The 16,070-nt window shown below is 40.9% G+C and overlaps 1 protein-coding gene across 4 annotated transcripts in view; it reads left to right on the plus strand.

Annotated features, from left to right (window-relative positions):
- Positions 1-596: 596 nt before the first annotated feature.
- AFF1 (ALF transcription elongation factor 1) overlaps positions 597-16,070 on the plus strand; it is a 182,109-nt gene continuing 166,635 nt past the window's right edge. For all 4 annotated transcript variants that reach the window (XM_060779266.2, XM_060779267.2, XM_060779271.2 and 1 more), the window contains exons 1-2: positions 597-727; positions 6,994-7,056. In XM_060779266.2, the coding sequence (XP_060635249.2) occupies positions 7,022-7,056 (35 nt within the window). In that variant the 5' untranslated portion in view covers positions 597-727; positions 6,994-7,021. The remainder of the gene's footprint in view (positions 728-6,993; positions 7,057-16,070) is intronic.

A 16,070-nucleotide genomic window follows, 5' to 3' on the forward strand; every position in this document is an offset into this window, starting at 1 on the left:
CAGAAGTTTGAATCTGTGAGACAGGATGAGCTACCATCTGTCAGCTCCAGCTTCCCATGCTAGGACATGAGAGAAGCTTCCCACAGGATGATAAAATGAGAGAAGCCTCCCACAGGATGATAAAACATTTGCAAGTCTCTTCTGATGTGAGAGAATTGGCAAACGGCCAATTCTCTCACACCAGAAGCCACTTGCAGTTTCTCAAGTCTCTTCTGACACGGAAAAAAAAATCTACACTGTAGAATGAATAGTTGGACACCAGTGTAACTGTCAGGGCTCAATGCTATGGAATCATAGGACTTGTAGTCTGACAAATTCTTTAGCTTTCCTTGCAGACAACTCCCAGGATCCCATAGCATTGAGCCAGGGTAGCTAAAGTGGTGTCAAACTGCATTACTTCTACAATGGAGAGTCATTGAGTCTCAACATAGGGAACAACTTGTTTTCCTGGCTGCTCTACAGAAGGAGAGGGAGGGAGGAATAATCTGCTTCAGGGGGCGGGTCGATGGCCGAGGAGGCGGGGCCAGTGCTTGTCGATCAGCCAATCCTCTTCCAACCTAATCCTGCCCCTATTCTTTTCCCAGTGCAAAGGGATTGCAGCAGGAGCTGCAGCAGCAACAGGTTTAAAGGGGGGGGAAGCAAGTCAGCAAAACCTTGGCAAAAGCAGCTTGCTTTCCCCCCTAAGTCGTCTTGTCTCCCGATGGGAATTTGCCAGGTCTGGACGGAGGTGAGTGTCTATTTTTTTAAATATATAAATCGGATTAAAACAACTTGCAATTTGCAAAAATACTCTTCTGTTGTTTTGTGCCTTGAAGAGAATATCCAGCCCAGATGGTGCTTCAAAACAAGTTTTGGAACTGCCATAAAGATACTGGGAGTTGTAGTTTGACAAGGTCTGTAGCCTTCTCTGCTAAAGAGTGCTGGTGCCAGACCCAACTACAAATCCCAGGATTCCCTAGCATTGAGGCTTGGTAACTAGAATTCTGCATTAATCCTACAGTGTAGATGTGCCCTGATTGCTCTTCAAAGTCATCAGATGACAAGATAGCAAAGGCAGCAAAGAGAGAAAGGGTTTCAACAAGCCTTTGCTTGAGGAGAGTAACAATTTTGGCAGGATGACACAGAAGGTTGTGTAGTAATGGAGTTGGAGGGATGATGGGTGCTGCAGTATATTTTCATCAGGAACTGTACACTGGCTTGATGCATGAAAATATGCATAGGCTGGTGACAAAGTTTTGTCAAGAGTTGAAAGACCTATGCCAAAGCTTTTTTTCTCATGTAACTTTTATATTTTCTTGGGATTATGAGCAGTTCTAAATTCAAATCTACCAACTGCTGTTTCCTATTTCTATGTGGGCGTAACAATATTCAAGGAGCCCCAAAGGTCACAGGTTCGAATCTGAGGAGTAGCGTGAGCTCCCGCTGTTAGCCCCAGCTTCTGCCAACCTAGCAGTTCGAAAACATGCAAATGTGAGTACATCAATAGGTACTTCTCCAGCAGGAAGGTAACGATGCTCCATGCAGTCACGCCGGCCACATGACCTTGGAGGTGTCTATGAATAACACCGGTTCTTTGGCTTAGAAATAGAGATGAGCACCAACCCCCAGTCGGACACGACTGGATTTAATGTCAGGGGAAAACCTTTATCCTGTAATAATATGCACTGTCCACTTAGGATTTTTTTTGGACATATTACATGTCTATAGCCCTCCAAAATGGAATAGAGCAGATTTATTTTATTCCTGCTGTAAACTACTTCAAGTGTATATACATTGATGGGGAAAGCATGCACATCAGAGCCATGCTGACCTTTGGGTGGTCATTTCAGCTTTCTAAATGCATGGGATCGTGCAAAGCAACCTTTGTTTTGTACCAGTTTTATCATGAGAGTTTTGGTTTTTTGTGTCAGAAGCGACTTGAGAAATTGCAGGTTGCTTCTGGTGTGAAGGAATTGACCGTTTGCAAGGACGTTTCCCAGGGGATGCCTGAATGTTTTACCATCCTGTGGGAGGCTTCTCTCATTTCCCCGCATGAGAAGCTGGAGCTGACAGATGGGAGCTCACCCCGCTCCCCGGATTCGAGCCATCAGCAGTCCTGCCAGCTCAAGGGTTTAACCCATTGTGCCACTGGGGGTTCCATAATGAGAGTGCCATTGTGATTGCTCTAGTCAGGTTCAAAAGAATTTTGAGATATCTTAATATAGTTATTAAAATAATGTACAATCGTATTGAATTGTATGTTGTAAATGCTTTCAGCTGTTCTGTGGGCTCTATTTCAGAGGAAGGAACTGGCCAAACCACCGCTGACTATTCCTTGCCTAAGAAAACTCAACGAAATACATGGGTTTGTCAGAAGTTGTCAGAGCAATTGAAGGCACCCCCGGACACACATTCTGGGTGTATCAACACTGTGGATGAATGCAGTTTGACAACACTTTAACTGCCCTGTCTCAATGCTATCAATGGAATCCTGGAAGTTGTAGTTTGGTGAGGCACCAGCACTCTTTGGCAGAGAAGGCCGATGTGTAGTTAATCTGAATTCTGGAGTGCATTATATGGCAGTGCAGATCCACCCAGAGAGGAGCAAAGTATTGGCAACCTTCCCCAAAATTGCTTGATATTGAAACTGTTGTGTATGCGTAAAGAAGGTGTTCACATACACATTTTAAAAGGAAATGTTTGAACTGGCCTTAAAAGTAATCTATAGGTGTGGTAATATTGCAATATTGGCTTTGTAAAATGAAGTCTGAATGTCAGTGTGAGCACAAAATAATCCACTGAATTATAAAATCTAGTTTTGTAAAACTAGAGTTGGGTTTGTTGGTTTGTTATTGTAACATATGGTTTGTCCTGTCATTATTTTGAAAGTCAGCTTGAGAAAGCTGAATAGTGATTTCTCCACTAGAGGTGGCTCATTAACCTCTGGCCAAATCCTCAAAATAGTTAGATAATTTTATGTTTCGATCTTTGAGGTTATAGAGGCAAATACATACAAACATTGAAAGGTTTGAGGAAGAGGAGAGGGTCTATTTAGGAGTTGCTGTTCTTGTGACTGTATAACATGTTGCTTGCTGTTGGATCTATTGACCATTTGTTTGAAATACTTTAGGTTGAAGTTTTTGTTTTTTGTTTTTACTCTGGTTCACATGACAGTGATCTGAAGCCAATGAGAGGAGGTTTCATACAGCTACTGGGTTATGAACTCCTAATTTAAAGGCACAAATCACATGAAAGAGTGACCATCCACAAGGAAAGACTCCTCACCAGGAAAGCTCTTTGTTGGTAGGACCATCTGAGCATCTTGCAGTTGGGAAGGCTCTCATAACTCAGGATTATAAACCTCTACCCTAAATAGATGAGGATAGCTTGATTGTGGATGATGGAATGGTAGCTCAGTCTGGAGAACATCAGGTTGGAGAAGCCCGGACTATAGAAATCCAACCAGTGGCTTAGATTTATGGGAACTGCAGTTTATTCATATCTGGAGGCTCATAGTTGCCATTCCTGCTTTAGATGATGGTACTCTTTGGTGTATGTCTGACTCCATAGCAGAGTTTAAAAGTCTGGAGGTCCCTCCATCCCCAAGACTCAGGATTTTCTAGAATTGTCTGTAGGCATCTGAGCCAAACCTGCTTGTTTGTGTCATCTGGTCATGGAAACTCTGGATTGTCCCCCCAAAAATGATTCTTGCAGTGCTGTCCTCTTTCTATAATGGCAATATCAAAGTTTGCTGTTTGGGGGAAAAAGTTGAATATTTTCAAGCTATGAATTATTATTATTATTATTATTATTATTATTATTGTGCTTATTTATACACTGCGTTTTCTCTCCAAGGAGTTTCGAAGTGGCTAAGTGGGTGGTTGAGTCTGTGGATGTAGGATCTGTGGATACAAAGAACCATATTTGGGCTTTGTTCCATAAGATCTGAATTTGAAGGCCTTCTTTCACATCTGTATAAGACAGTAGTTCCCAACCTTTCTTTGACCAGGGACCACTTAACCAGGGACCACTCTCCAACATTAGTACCAAAAGGGTTACAAATCAGTTTTTGGACAACTTGAGATTTGGTTTGGTTATTTGGGGTGCTAATTCAGAAAATTGCATGGGATAGGCCACATCAGCTCTACTTTCTGATACAGAACATATGCTACCCAGTAACCACGATCTGCTTGCCCAAAGAAAACCATATTTCATAAGCCTGGGCACTATAAGAGGGTTTTGCAAGAGCAGTCACTCTAGTTGCAATGGTGTTGTAACAGTGAGGTCACAGACCATATTTTAGTTCTTGTGGACCACTGGTGGTCCATGCACCACAGGTTGGGAACCACTGGTTTAAGGAAATACATAGCTCTGCACTCTTTTTTAAAATTAGAAGAGATGTTACAATTGATTCCTTGCATTCTGCCTGGAGTGATGTACAGTAAATGTCGAGTGTATATCTGCTTTTAAGTTGCACCTTCCAAACTTTGAGCATTCCACATTCAGGATTTCAGACCCTAAATTCTTACCCCAAATAGATTCAAGTCCAGAGTTATTTTGCAGAATTAATATTATAATCTTAGTAATGGTTTAGGTTTCTTATGTAGCTGGGACAGCACTGGAAGACTGTTGTTTTTTGTCTGTAACTCGTATTTAAAGGGAAAAAAACCCCTTCATGGTTACAAGTTATTCCAGTCCCTGTTGTTTACATTTGTCAACAGACTTATAAATCTCATCAAGGGTATTTCTCCTGCTCCAGTCCCCTATTTCTTGACATTGTAGACAGAACCATTGTATGTCTTTATGTAAGTACTAAGTTATAATAGCCTCTCGGGATGTCTCAAGGAAGCTGCCCATATTATATGTGTCTGTTTGTGTTTATAAGCATTTCTAGCAGCATTACGTGTGAGCTGGAGGCTTGAAGCCTACTGTTGAAAGTAAATGCTGGGTTTCGGAAAACCACTTGAAAGAGAGCAAAACTTCCTCTGCCTTGCTTTGAAGGAAGCCTTTGGCGTCTTAGACTTTTTAAAAATGTTGAAGACTGTCTTTGTGTGTGTGTGTGTGTGTGTGTGTGCACGCGCACCAATAAAGGGAAGGGAGGTAAAAGTAAGGAAAGGACACTATTTCTGAAGCTTTATGTTTCTTTGCATTTATGACAGCAGACCCATCACATTTGGAGTGACTAGGAACATAGATCCACCATAAAAGTGCAAAAAAAAAATCGAATTTAAACCCCCTTGTTTTTAGCTAGAATCATATTGGAGAACCTCCAAATGCCTAAATAATAATTATTCTCTCTAGGTTCTCTCTGAATTCTCCAGTACATCATTATGGTCAAAGTCCTACTGAAACTGACAATAGAGTCACATTGGAAGACCTAGAGATTTTTAGAGAGAACATATTAATCTAATTTGGAAATGTCAAACCCGCAAATGTGCAGGGCTGACTGTATTTATTTTGTTGTATTATTTTCCCTCTCCCTGCTCTTAAACTGTATCTTCACAACAGCCCTGTTACGTGGGTTAGTTTGAGAGATATTCATTGGCTTAAGGTTCTCCTTTGACATATAAGCTTTGTGATGACGTAGAGATTTCAGCACACCCATAAAGGCATGTAAGCCCCTGTGTGACTATTGACAATAGCCTTCAGTTAGTAGTTACTAATACAGTTGAATTGACTAGTGGTTACAGTAGCCCATTCCCTAAGGGACGAAGCTTCAACGCCAGTTTCAGAGGCATTAGGTAGGTCTTATTTTGTTGGGCATTATCATTCATATCCCCAAATTTATATTATTTTAAAAATGCCACACCCTTCAGTGAACTCAAGAGTCTGCTTATTACTTTGTAACTTTTTACAAAGTAACTGTGTTACTAGTTACTTTTACACTGTTGCTATTGTTAGATAGTTTTGTGACTGGTTGACGGACTGAACCTGAAGAGTTCTCACCAGTAGTTCTACTTCTTTCTTATCATGGGGCTAAATAAATAAATGAAAAGCCATGGGGTTCCAACTGGAATAGTCCTTGTCAAGTAGTTATTTCCTCCTGAGAAATCTGGATTCACGATGACCTCAATAGATTGAAGAACTTGACCAGATTGATAAAGTGAACTTCAGCAGGGATAAAGGTAGACCAATTCAGTAGGAAAAATACAATTCACAGCAATAGGATGTGGGACACATGGCTTGGTGGGGCCTTACCATTGGATCCCAAACTTCGGTCCTCCAAATGTTTGGGACTTCAGTACCCAAAATTCCTGACCATTGGGCAAGCTGGCTGGGGCTTCTTGGAATTGAAGCCCAGAACACCAGGAGGACCAAAGTTTGGTAACAATTGAAGTTGATCATAAACTAAATATGAGTCAACAGTATGATAAGGTAGCAAGAAAAAGTAAATAAAATCTAGATTGAAAAAACAGCAGTATGGTGGCCAAGGGCCTATTCAATTTGCATAATTATTCTACTTTAATTGCTATGGTTCCATGCTGCTTTTAGGGGCCTGTCATATGGCACTGTTGTAACACTATTATTCCACTTTGCAAAGTTGAACCTGCAAATATAGAGGAGCAACTGCAATTCTATAGTGTGAATGAGGCCCAGAATTAATATTATGACTATTCTGCTTTATTCAGGCCCTATCTGGAATATCGTATCATTTAATGTAGAACTTGTATGGAGGAGGGCAACCAGGACAGCAAAGAATCTGGAGGCCAAGTTTTATGATGAATGGTTGAGGGACCTGGCTACACTTAGCTTCAAGAGAAAACTGAGAGCTGATATGATAGCAATACACACATTGAATGGCCATCTGCCAGGGGTGGTTTAGCTGTTGTTTCTTGCACTGCCAAGGAATTTTACCAAATGACCCTCTGGTTTCCTTCCAATTCTGCCTTTTCATGATTCAGTACTGCAGGGTACAAGATGAGTATTAGAAAAGGCTTTGAAACAAAATGCTTCATGGAGTGTGATTTCTTTTCAAGCAATATCTTTAGTTGATGGCTAACTCTTCTTTTACAGATAAGCTGAGTTACACAGAAGTGTCAAGATGGCTTCCACAAATATATCAACTCAAAAAAACAGGTAATATTTTATTAGCAAGCAAAAGCAACCCTTTGTATGTGTTCACTGACGTTGAATGTCATTTTTACAATCTTTCCTTTTATCTTAAACACACAAGTATCTTTTAAAGCATGTACTGAATAGCCGCCACAGACTTTATAGTATTTGCAAGAGCAAAACTTTATTTCTGCTTCTTAGTTTTAAACACAGTAGTTGGAACCCATTTCATATGTTGAAGCAGTGCGTACTAGAGGTGACAGATGGATGGTCCAACTATGACTGTAATTCATTTTCACTTTAGTTTTTGTGTCCCATTTACCCTTTGAACATTGTATATAATTCACCTTCTTTTCCTTCTATGCATTTGCACATACACGTTTATATGGTTTCTAATCTAACTTCTACTGTGCTATATGCAATATCACCTTGACTGTGGCTGGCTTTAGTTCTTGGGAATTCAGTTGGTCCTCCACACTCACTGGGATAAGGGGTGCAGGACACTCTCATTGGGAAAAAAAAACACAAATTAAAACACTTTTAAAAACTTGAAACAAGGTGTCTCTATGATATAATATTGTGCTAGAGGGCCTAAAGGTGTGCTCTCCCTAGGACTCACTTGGTTCTACATTGGAAGTTGACCATAGGGCAGTATTTCTCAACCTTCCTAATGCTGCAACGCACTAATACAGTTCCTGGTGTTGTGGTAACCTCCCAACCATAAAATTATTTTCGTTGCTACTTCATAACTATAATTTTGCTACTGTTATGAATCGCAATACAAATATCTGATAAGCAGGATGTATTTTCATTTACTGGGCCAAATTTGGCACAAATTCACAATATGCCCACATTTGAATATTGGTGGGATTGAGGGGGGATTGATGTTGTCATTTGGGAGTTGTTGCTGGGATTTATAGTTAACTTACAATCAAAAAGTATTCTGAACTACACCAATGATGGAATTCAAACTTGGCACACAGAACTCTCATAACCAAGAGAAAATACTGGAAGGATTTGGTGGGCATTGATCTTGAGTTTTGGAGCTGTAGTTCATGTACAACCAGAGAGCACTGATGACTCACACAATGATGGATCTGGACCAAACTTGGCATGAATCCTCAATATGCCAAAATGTGAACACTGGTGGAATTTGGGGAAAATAGACCTTGACATTTGGGTGTTATAGCTGCTGGGATTTATAGTTTACCTACAATTAAAGAGCATCCTGAACCCCACCAATGATAGAATTGGGGCCAAACGTCCCACACAGAACCCTCATGCCTTGAGAGGACTCACTGGTGCAAGCCTTCCTTCAGCCTTACATGCTCTCCCTCGCCCGTGCATGTGCACCATGGTGCTATGTGCTGAGCATGCCTGCTCTCCCCTTCCTGCTTGGAGTCTCAGAAGCAGCCCTCCCCTTGACTGAGAGGCTGGCCAATCACAGCAGAGGAGGACTTTTGGTGGGAGGATTTGCCATCTGTTTCAAAAAGGAAAATAAAGACAGGTTGAGAGATCTTCAGCCTTCTCTGCCAAAGGGGTTCCTAAGACTATAGAAATATATGTTTTCTAGTGGTCTTCTGCAACCCCTCTGAATCCTCTTGTGACTCCTGCAGAGGTCCCAACCCCCAGGTTGAAAAACATTGCTATTGGGGGGGGGGGGGGGGGGTAGAAAGTCCTAGAGATTCCTAGAGAAATGTAATTAATCAAATCAATTAATTATCAAATCTGCAAAAGTTAAATCTGAAAATATGGAGTTTGGACTTACAACAATTGGCCTTGTTTGTGTAAATGACTTTGATTTATTTGATAAAGCAATTCTGAAAGACAGTGCTCAACCAGCCATGTAGGAGGGGAAAGGGAAACTTCCTGTCAGTACTATAACGCTGTTGTTGTTTTTGTTGTTGTTGTTGCTGTTGCTGTTGCTATGTGTATTCAAATTGTTTTCAAATTATGACAACAGTAAAGTGATCCTACCATAAGGTTTTCATGGCAAGATTTGTTCAAAGGGGGCTTGCCTTTGGCTTCTTCTGAGGCTGAAAGAGTGTGACATGCCCAAGGTTACCCAGAGGATTTCCATGGCCTAATGTGGATTTGAACCCTAATCTCCAGTATCATAGCTAAACCATTAGACTATTCTAGCTCTCCCATAGTGTCATTCCTTTTCCACTAAAACATAAACGGAGCTACTTTTGAGGCATCTCTCCCAAATAAAAAGTGCTCTAAGTAACTTACATAAAAACGATTAGTATTTCATTTCAGTTAATCCTTCTACATCCCGCAATGTTGTCTGGGCACTTATTCAAGGAATGTATTGCTGCACCTGGTGTCTGATTATAAAAGAAAAGCAGAACTGGGCTGCCATAAGCATATCACTGATAGTGTACTATGATCTCACATTTTAGGTTAATTTGGAGTAAGAAGAAACCGTATGGTACATTAGAGATTACAACTCTCAGAATTCCATCGAAGTATAACTCCCCTTTTTCCATGTCAGGAGAAATTTGAGAAATTGCAAATTGCTTCTGGTGTGAGAGAAGTAGCCGTCTGCAAGGGCATTGCCTAGGGGGCGCCCGGATATTTTGATGTTTTACCATCCTTATGGGAGGCTTCTCTCATGTCCCTGCATGGGGAGCTGGAGCTAACAGAGGGAGCTTAACCCACTCTCCCTGGAGTTGAACCACTGACCTGTTGGTCAGCAGTCCTACCGGCACAAGTGTTTAACCCATTGCACCACCGGGAGCTATAACTCCCATGATTCCATAACATTCAGCATAGCAGATAAAGTGATGTCAAACTGCATTAAATTTACAGTGTGGATGCATCCTCATTTGTCTTATTTAGTTTCACAGCCTTCCTTTGGAAATGTGGTAGTGTTTGCACCCACAGTATGCTGAAATTCTCATTGGGTCAGTAAACTCCCCCAAACTCACAGTTATTTTGTTTTTTTCCCAGTGCAAGAGGGTAACACTCCTTCATCTCAAATGTTAAAGAAAGTAACAGACAAACCATCCCTGGATTTAATTTGAGTGCTATCCTCTGTTTCTCATCCCAGATCACATATCTCAACAAAATGGATCTGACAGCTGTAGTGAATCTGAATTGCAGTCTGCCTGTCCATGCCGTCTTTGTTCAGCCGGAATATAAATCAAGACATTTAACACCCTTCATAGCTTGCTCTCTCACTGAATTGCCCTCCAAGTCTAGCAGGAACATATAAGCCTCTGCATATGCTAAATCAAGCCATTAGCAAAAGGATGCCTCCCTTGCAGAACAATTAAAACAAAATGAATAAGCTATCCCAAATGGCAATGGGGTAATGTCTGGCCACAAGTCAGGACAGAGACATTATGTTCAGGGAAGTTTAGCTAAGGATGGGGAGTTTGTAAAGACTTCTAAATTCTTTCATGTAAACCTTGGCAAGAATCCCTTGCAGTTAGAGTTCAGCCAGCCCAAGTCTGGCTCAACTGTTCAGACAGACTAAGCAACGGGCTCCTGGGAAAACACTATTCAAGGGCATCTGTTGTGGTTCCTCACAGGCAACTCTCCAAACAAATGGAAATAACATCCAATATCCTTTAAGGTGATGCAGGGAGTTTGGGGACACTTTACATGGGGACAAAGGTAGTTCATAGGCATCTTATTATAGTAACAGCCCTATATTGATGCAGACTTACCACTTCTATAGAATGCCCGAAGCTGTCCAAAAAAAGTGTGTCTGTGGGGGGGGGGGGGGGGTCATTGTGTTGCAGCTTAAGTTGAAAAGGCCATAAAAAGACTTCGTAGTTCTTATGCTTAAAGTTGTATGGTTCAGGTTTTATATTAACCACCATAGCTGCTTTTCTTCCAATGGATGTCTATTACTTTCCTGCCCTACTTAATCCACACAATGGCCCTGCAAGGTACGGAATGGGACACACAAGCTCCAAAGAATTCACAATTTCTGTGTCTCAGGATAGAGATAAGGCTTTGCAGACTGACCACATTTCCAACCCTCCTTCATACTCCAAGCTTCCTGTGTTGAGCAACGTTCCTACCTGCTTTCAGTTGATGGGGACCTTGATAAAATAGTTGAATGCAAGCAGAGAAGCTGTTCAGACTTCACTGTTTGGAGTGGTGAGATTAGGCAAGGGTTGGAGGTCAGGCAAACATTAGGATGTTGGAAAGTTCTCTCTCCCTCTTACATGTTTTAGTTGTCTTTATTTACAGTTATGGTGGGTAAGATTAGGAATGAATTCTGGGAAAGAAAGTTTTGTGAATGGATTCTGGGAAAGAAAGAAGCAAACGTAGAAAATATTGTCTTGTTTTGATTTGATGTCTCTATGAATGGAAGACCTCCAAGAGGCCTGGTCATGAGTTGCTTTGCTTAAGTCTTGCAGACTTTCTTCAGTCCACCTGTAGTGTGGTGGACAGGCATGTAGCCGGGGGGGGGGGGGCTTGAGGGGCTTCAGCCCCCCCCCCCGAAATTCTCATGGTGGTTCGCGAAAAGGCCTTACTGGTGCATTATTTAAACTTATGTTTATTCATATCATGATCTGATCACCATACTCAATATATCCCATAGGCACGGGGGTATTGGGGTAATGATACAAAAGGTTTGCTAGGGTAGACCCTCTTTCACTCACACTCAGCCCCCCCCCCCCGAAACCCCCCCTAAAAAAACTCACACCCCCCCCCCCCCCCGAATCGAAATCCTGGCTACGGGCCTGGTGGTGGATCAATCCAACTATAGTGCATTCCCCTCTTTTTTTCCTACTGCCTTTCACTTTATCACTTCGTTTTTGTCATTTCTAGCAACTCAGAATATGTCCAGACTCAGTTTAGTCATCTTGCCTTCTAGTAAGAGTTCAGGCTTGAACTGGTCTAGGGCTCATTGATTTGTTTTGTATCCAAGTCATGGTATATGCAGAACTCTCCTCTTGCACAAATGAGTTGATTTTCTTTCTCTCAGCTTCTTTTACTGTCTAGGTTTTCATGCCCATACATAGAAATAGGAAATGCTGTGACATGGATAATTCTGACTTTAATGATATAGTTTTCCCTTGAAGATTCTTTGTGCATTATTATTGAGGAGATGGAGAAAGGGTTACATCTGCAGTCTTGGCTGGGAAACTGGTTATTTTGGTTGTACAGTACAGAAGAGAAATTGTGGAGGGCCAGTTACTGAAACTGTCCTCAGTGGGCCAATTCATGGACTCCAGCCAAAGGTCTGTTTGCAAATGAAAAGCTCATCATTTTAGTGCTTGATGTACTTGGAATCACAATAGACAGCTGACCCTTCACCTCCCCCTGCAAAGGAATCTGTATGGGATGTAAATGGAGGCCTTTAAGACACATCACGTTAATTAATAGGCCTTCTCTCTGCTTCTTTTCAGACCTGCCTCCAAATTTACAGCAGCTCCACATGCATGCCCAATATGTGTGTTTTAACAACATTAGCTTCAAAGCCCATACTGAGACACTTGTACGCACCCAGAGACACACACTTACACAGTGCTTTGGGATTGTTTTGGTGGGAAGGGGAATAACTGAGAGTTCTCAAAGAGGGCCATCTGTCGTGGATCAATAATGTTTTGTGTGCCTTGGGTTTTGGGGGATCTTCCCATTGCAGATTTTTCTTGGCAGTGTCAGGCTGTGTATTATGGGGCGTTTTGGAGAGTTATGTGTGTTTGCACATTTAAGTAAGCTCCTAGTAAAGAGGTGGAATGACCAGAACTTGGTAACACATTTATTTTGGGGAGTAGGAAGGGATTGGGAAAATGCACATGCTTTTTAAAAAACACTGTCAACATGGTTTAAAACTTCAGACTTCTTATGACCCTTACTAGAAATCCAAGAGCACCTTTTCCAAATACAAACACACACCATATACAGTTTCTCAGTCCCTTATTTCCCCTTTCCAAAAGAAATGCCTTATCAAGTTCTGTTCCTTTCACTTCTTCTGATTTTTGCTGCCCATTCATGCAACTGGAAGGTAATTCTCCTCCCCAAGCTACTATGAAATGAGGAAAGGTCTGTGCAGTTGACCTTTGTACAATGGACTGACCAGCTTCCCCTTTTCCATTGACAATTTGTTACAGATCTTTAATCCACAAAGGTTCGTGCTATAACTGACATTAGTCTTTAAGATGCCATAGGACTCTGTTGTGTTTGCTGCAACAGATTAACACAGCGAACCCTTTGGAAATTCATCATTTTGATGGGTGCTGAAAAATGAATAGATGAAATCGGTATCTCACTGCCGGAAAAAGCAGTGAGTGGAACCCATAAGTTCTTATTAGAAAAATACCTGACAATAATTACAAAATTTCTTCATCTTCTCTTCCAGTCGGGCACGGAAGTCAAAGATGACAATTCTTAGTTTAGTAAATCACACTGCCAAGCCAATGTAAGTTGGTGCTAAAATGAATGTGTTCTATTAGTAGGGGTCACTTACGCAAAATGAACAAATTAGCAGTATTTTCTTAGCATTTTTTTTGTTATTGTACATGAATTACAGAAGAATAAAATTGTACAGGTTGATGACACCAAAGTCCAAACTGTTTACATCTTGTTTTTCTACCACTTCCAGCTTCTGGAATTTCTGCATGTATTGCTGTCATGGTTCAACTACAGGTCAAGTAGCTCTTATGCAAAATACCTGGCACCAGACTTTTTTTGGATTTTGGAATATCTGTTAATAGGTAATGGGATCTTGAATATGGGACCCGAGCCAATACTTGTAAAAGTGTCACTATCTCAGCTACACAATCGAGACAATTTTGAGTTTTGGAGTATTTTCAATCTTGGAATTCCAGATAAGGGATGCTCAACCTATATATTTCCATATCCATAAGAACAAAAAGTAGCATTATGATGGCACAATCCTACATTTTGGTACATGATTGTAATAAGTTGGCTTTTATATTCTCTAGTTCAGCAACAAGACTTTATTATGCTCCATGACCAGCACAGAGTATTCTTTAGTATTTAAGGTTTATATATGAAACTTTACTGTAGAGTCTTATTTATCCAACCTTCACTCATCCAATGTTCTGTATTATCCAATGCAGTCTGCCTCCCACCCAGATCCACAGCTGTTTCAATACATTGTGATGTTTTGGTGCTAAATTCGTAAATACAGTAATTACTACAAATGTTGCAAAACATGATGTTTTAGTGCTTAATTTGTAATCATAATCATAACGTTATTTGATGTTTAATAGGCTTTTCCTTAATCCCTCATTATCCAACATTTTTGCTTATCCAATGTTCTGCCAACCTGTTTATGTTGGATAAGTGAGACTACTGTATATGCACACTTCTTTTGATTCTAATAATGATTCAAGGATGAGCTTTCAGTGACTCACACAGTGGAGAACTTAGCAACATGTAAATTGCCCTTTTAAAAAATTGTTTGTAAAACTAGATAAAAGGTAGCCTGCAATTTGATTTACAACTGATTGGGAAGGCTTTTTTCTCTCTAAATTCCAGTGTATCAACACTCAGAACTGGTTTGGCCAGTTTTTTCCTCTGAAATACAGCCTGCAGCACGTGGTATTTGTTGGGGGCCTCCCATTCAAGTACTAACCAGGGCTGTTCTGCTTACCTTCAAACGACAAGCAGGATCTGGCTTCTTTGGGGGCATTTATTTCTCCCCCGCTGTTTATAAACAGTAGAGGCTTTGATAAAGGAAGGTTGACCAGATACCTACAAAAAGGGCTTGGTGAGTTACTTTCCAAAAAGTTGTAATGAGACCCTGGTGGCGCAGTGGGTTAAACCCTTGAGTTGGCAGTACTGATAACCAACAAGTCAGAGGTTCGAATCCAGGGAGAGTGGGTTGAGCTCCCTCTGTCTGCTCCAGCTCCCCATGCAGTGACATGAGAGAAGCCTCCCACAAGGATGGTAAAAAATATCAAACATCCGGATGTCCCCTGGGCAACGTCCTTGCAGATGGCCAATTCTCTCACACCAGAAGCGACTTGCAGTTTCTCAAGTTGCTCCTGACATGAAAAAAAATGTCTAATCTATAAACTCCCCATAGATAGCAACTGTTGCAGTATTACTTTTTTTTAAAAAAAAAGTGGTCCTTTTCCTGTTTTTCAGAAAAAGAATAATATAGTTGTAGATCAGGGGTCCTCAAACTGGATATGGCCCTCCAAGTTCATTTACCCGGCCCTCGCTCAGAGTCAATCTATGTCTGAAATGACTTGAAAACACAAAACAACAACAACAATCCTATCTCATCAGCCAAAAGCAGGTCCACACTTCCTATTGAAATACTAATACGTTTATATTTGTTAAAATTGTTTTTCATTTTAATTATTCGATCGTTTTTAAGTGTTTTTTGCATTATAAATAAGATGTGTGCATGGGAATTCATTCATGTTTTTTTAAAAAAATTATAATCCGGCCCTCCAACACTTTGAAGGGCCAGATTATAATGGCCCTCTGTTTAAAAAGTTTGAGGACCCCTTTTGTAGACCAAAAGGGCCACCCATTCCCAACCCCATTCTCCCGTGTAGAAACACACAAAGCACTCCTGACAGATAGCCACCCAGCCTTTGCTTAAAAACCTGCAGAGAAGGGGACTCCAGTGTAACTTAAAATAGTTATTTTTTTAAAAAAGACCAGTTAATACAAGTTGCAGGCTTGCGGTACAAAACATTTGTCTTCTCACTTACTTCACTGTCATTTCAACACCCGCAATGGATTCCAGGCTAGCAGTATGAGCCAACACTTGGAACTGTGAGATATTCAACTTCTGCCATTCAGTGAGCTTATTAGACCCCCCTCCCCCCAGGGAAGTAATTAGAAGATTAATTAACAACCCAGAAGGGGTGAGTTTATCCCTAGCTGAGTTGCAACTGAAATGTAGTTGTTTTGTTCTTGCAAAAGGATTACTTAATTCCCCAGGTTACAAATAAGATAGGTTCTATAGGTTTGTTCTTAAGTTGAATTTGTTTGTAAGTCAGAACAGGTATCTTTTTAAAAGTGTAAATCCAGCCTCTCTCTCTCTCTCTCTCTCTCTCTCTCTCTCTATATATATATATATATAT

The sequence above is a fragment of the Anolis sagrei genome, chromosome 5, assembly GCF_037176765.1.
Source record: "Anolis sagrei isolate rAnoSag1 chromosome 5, rAnoSag1.mat, whole genome shotgun sequence".
In the NCBI taxonomy this organism is placed as follows: Eukaryota; Metazoa; Chordata; class Lepidosauria; order Squamata; family Dactyloidae; genus Anolis; species Anolis sagrei.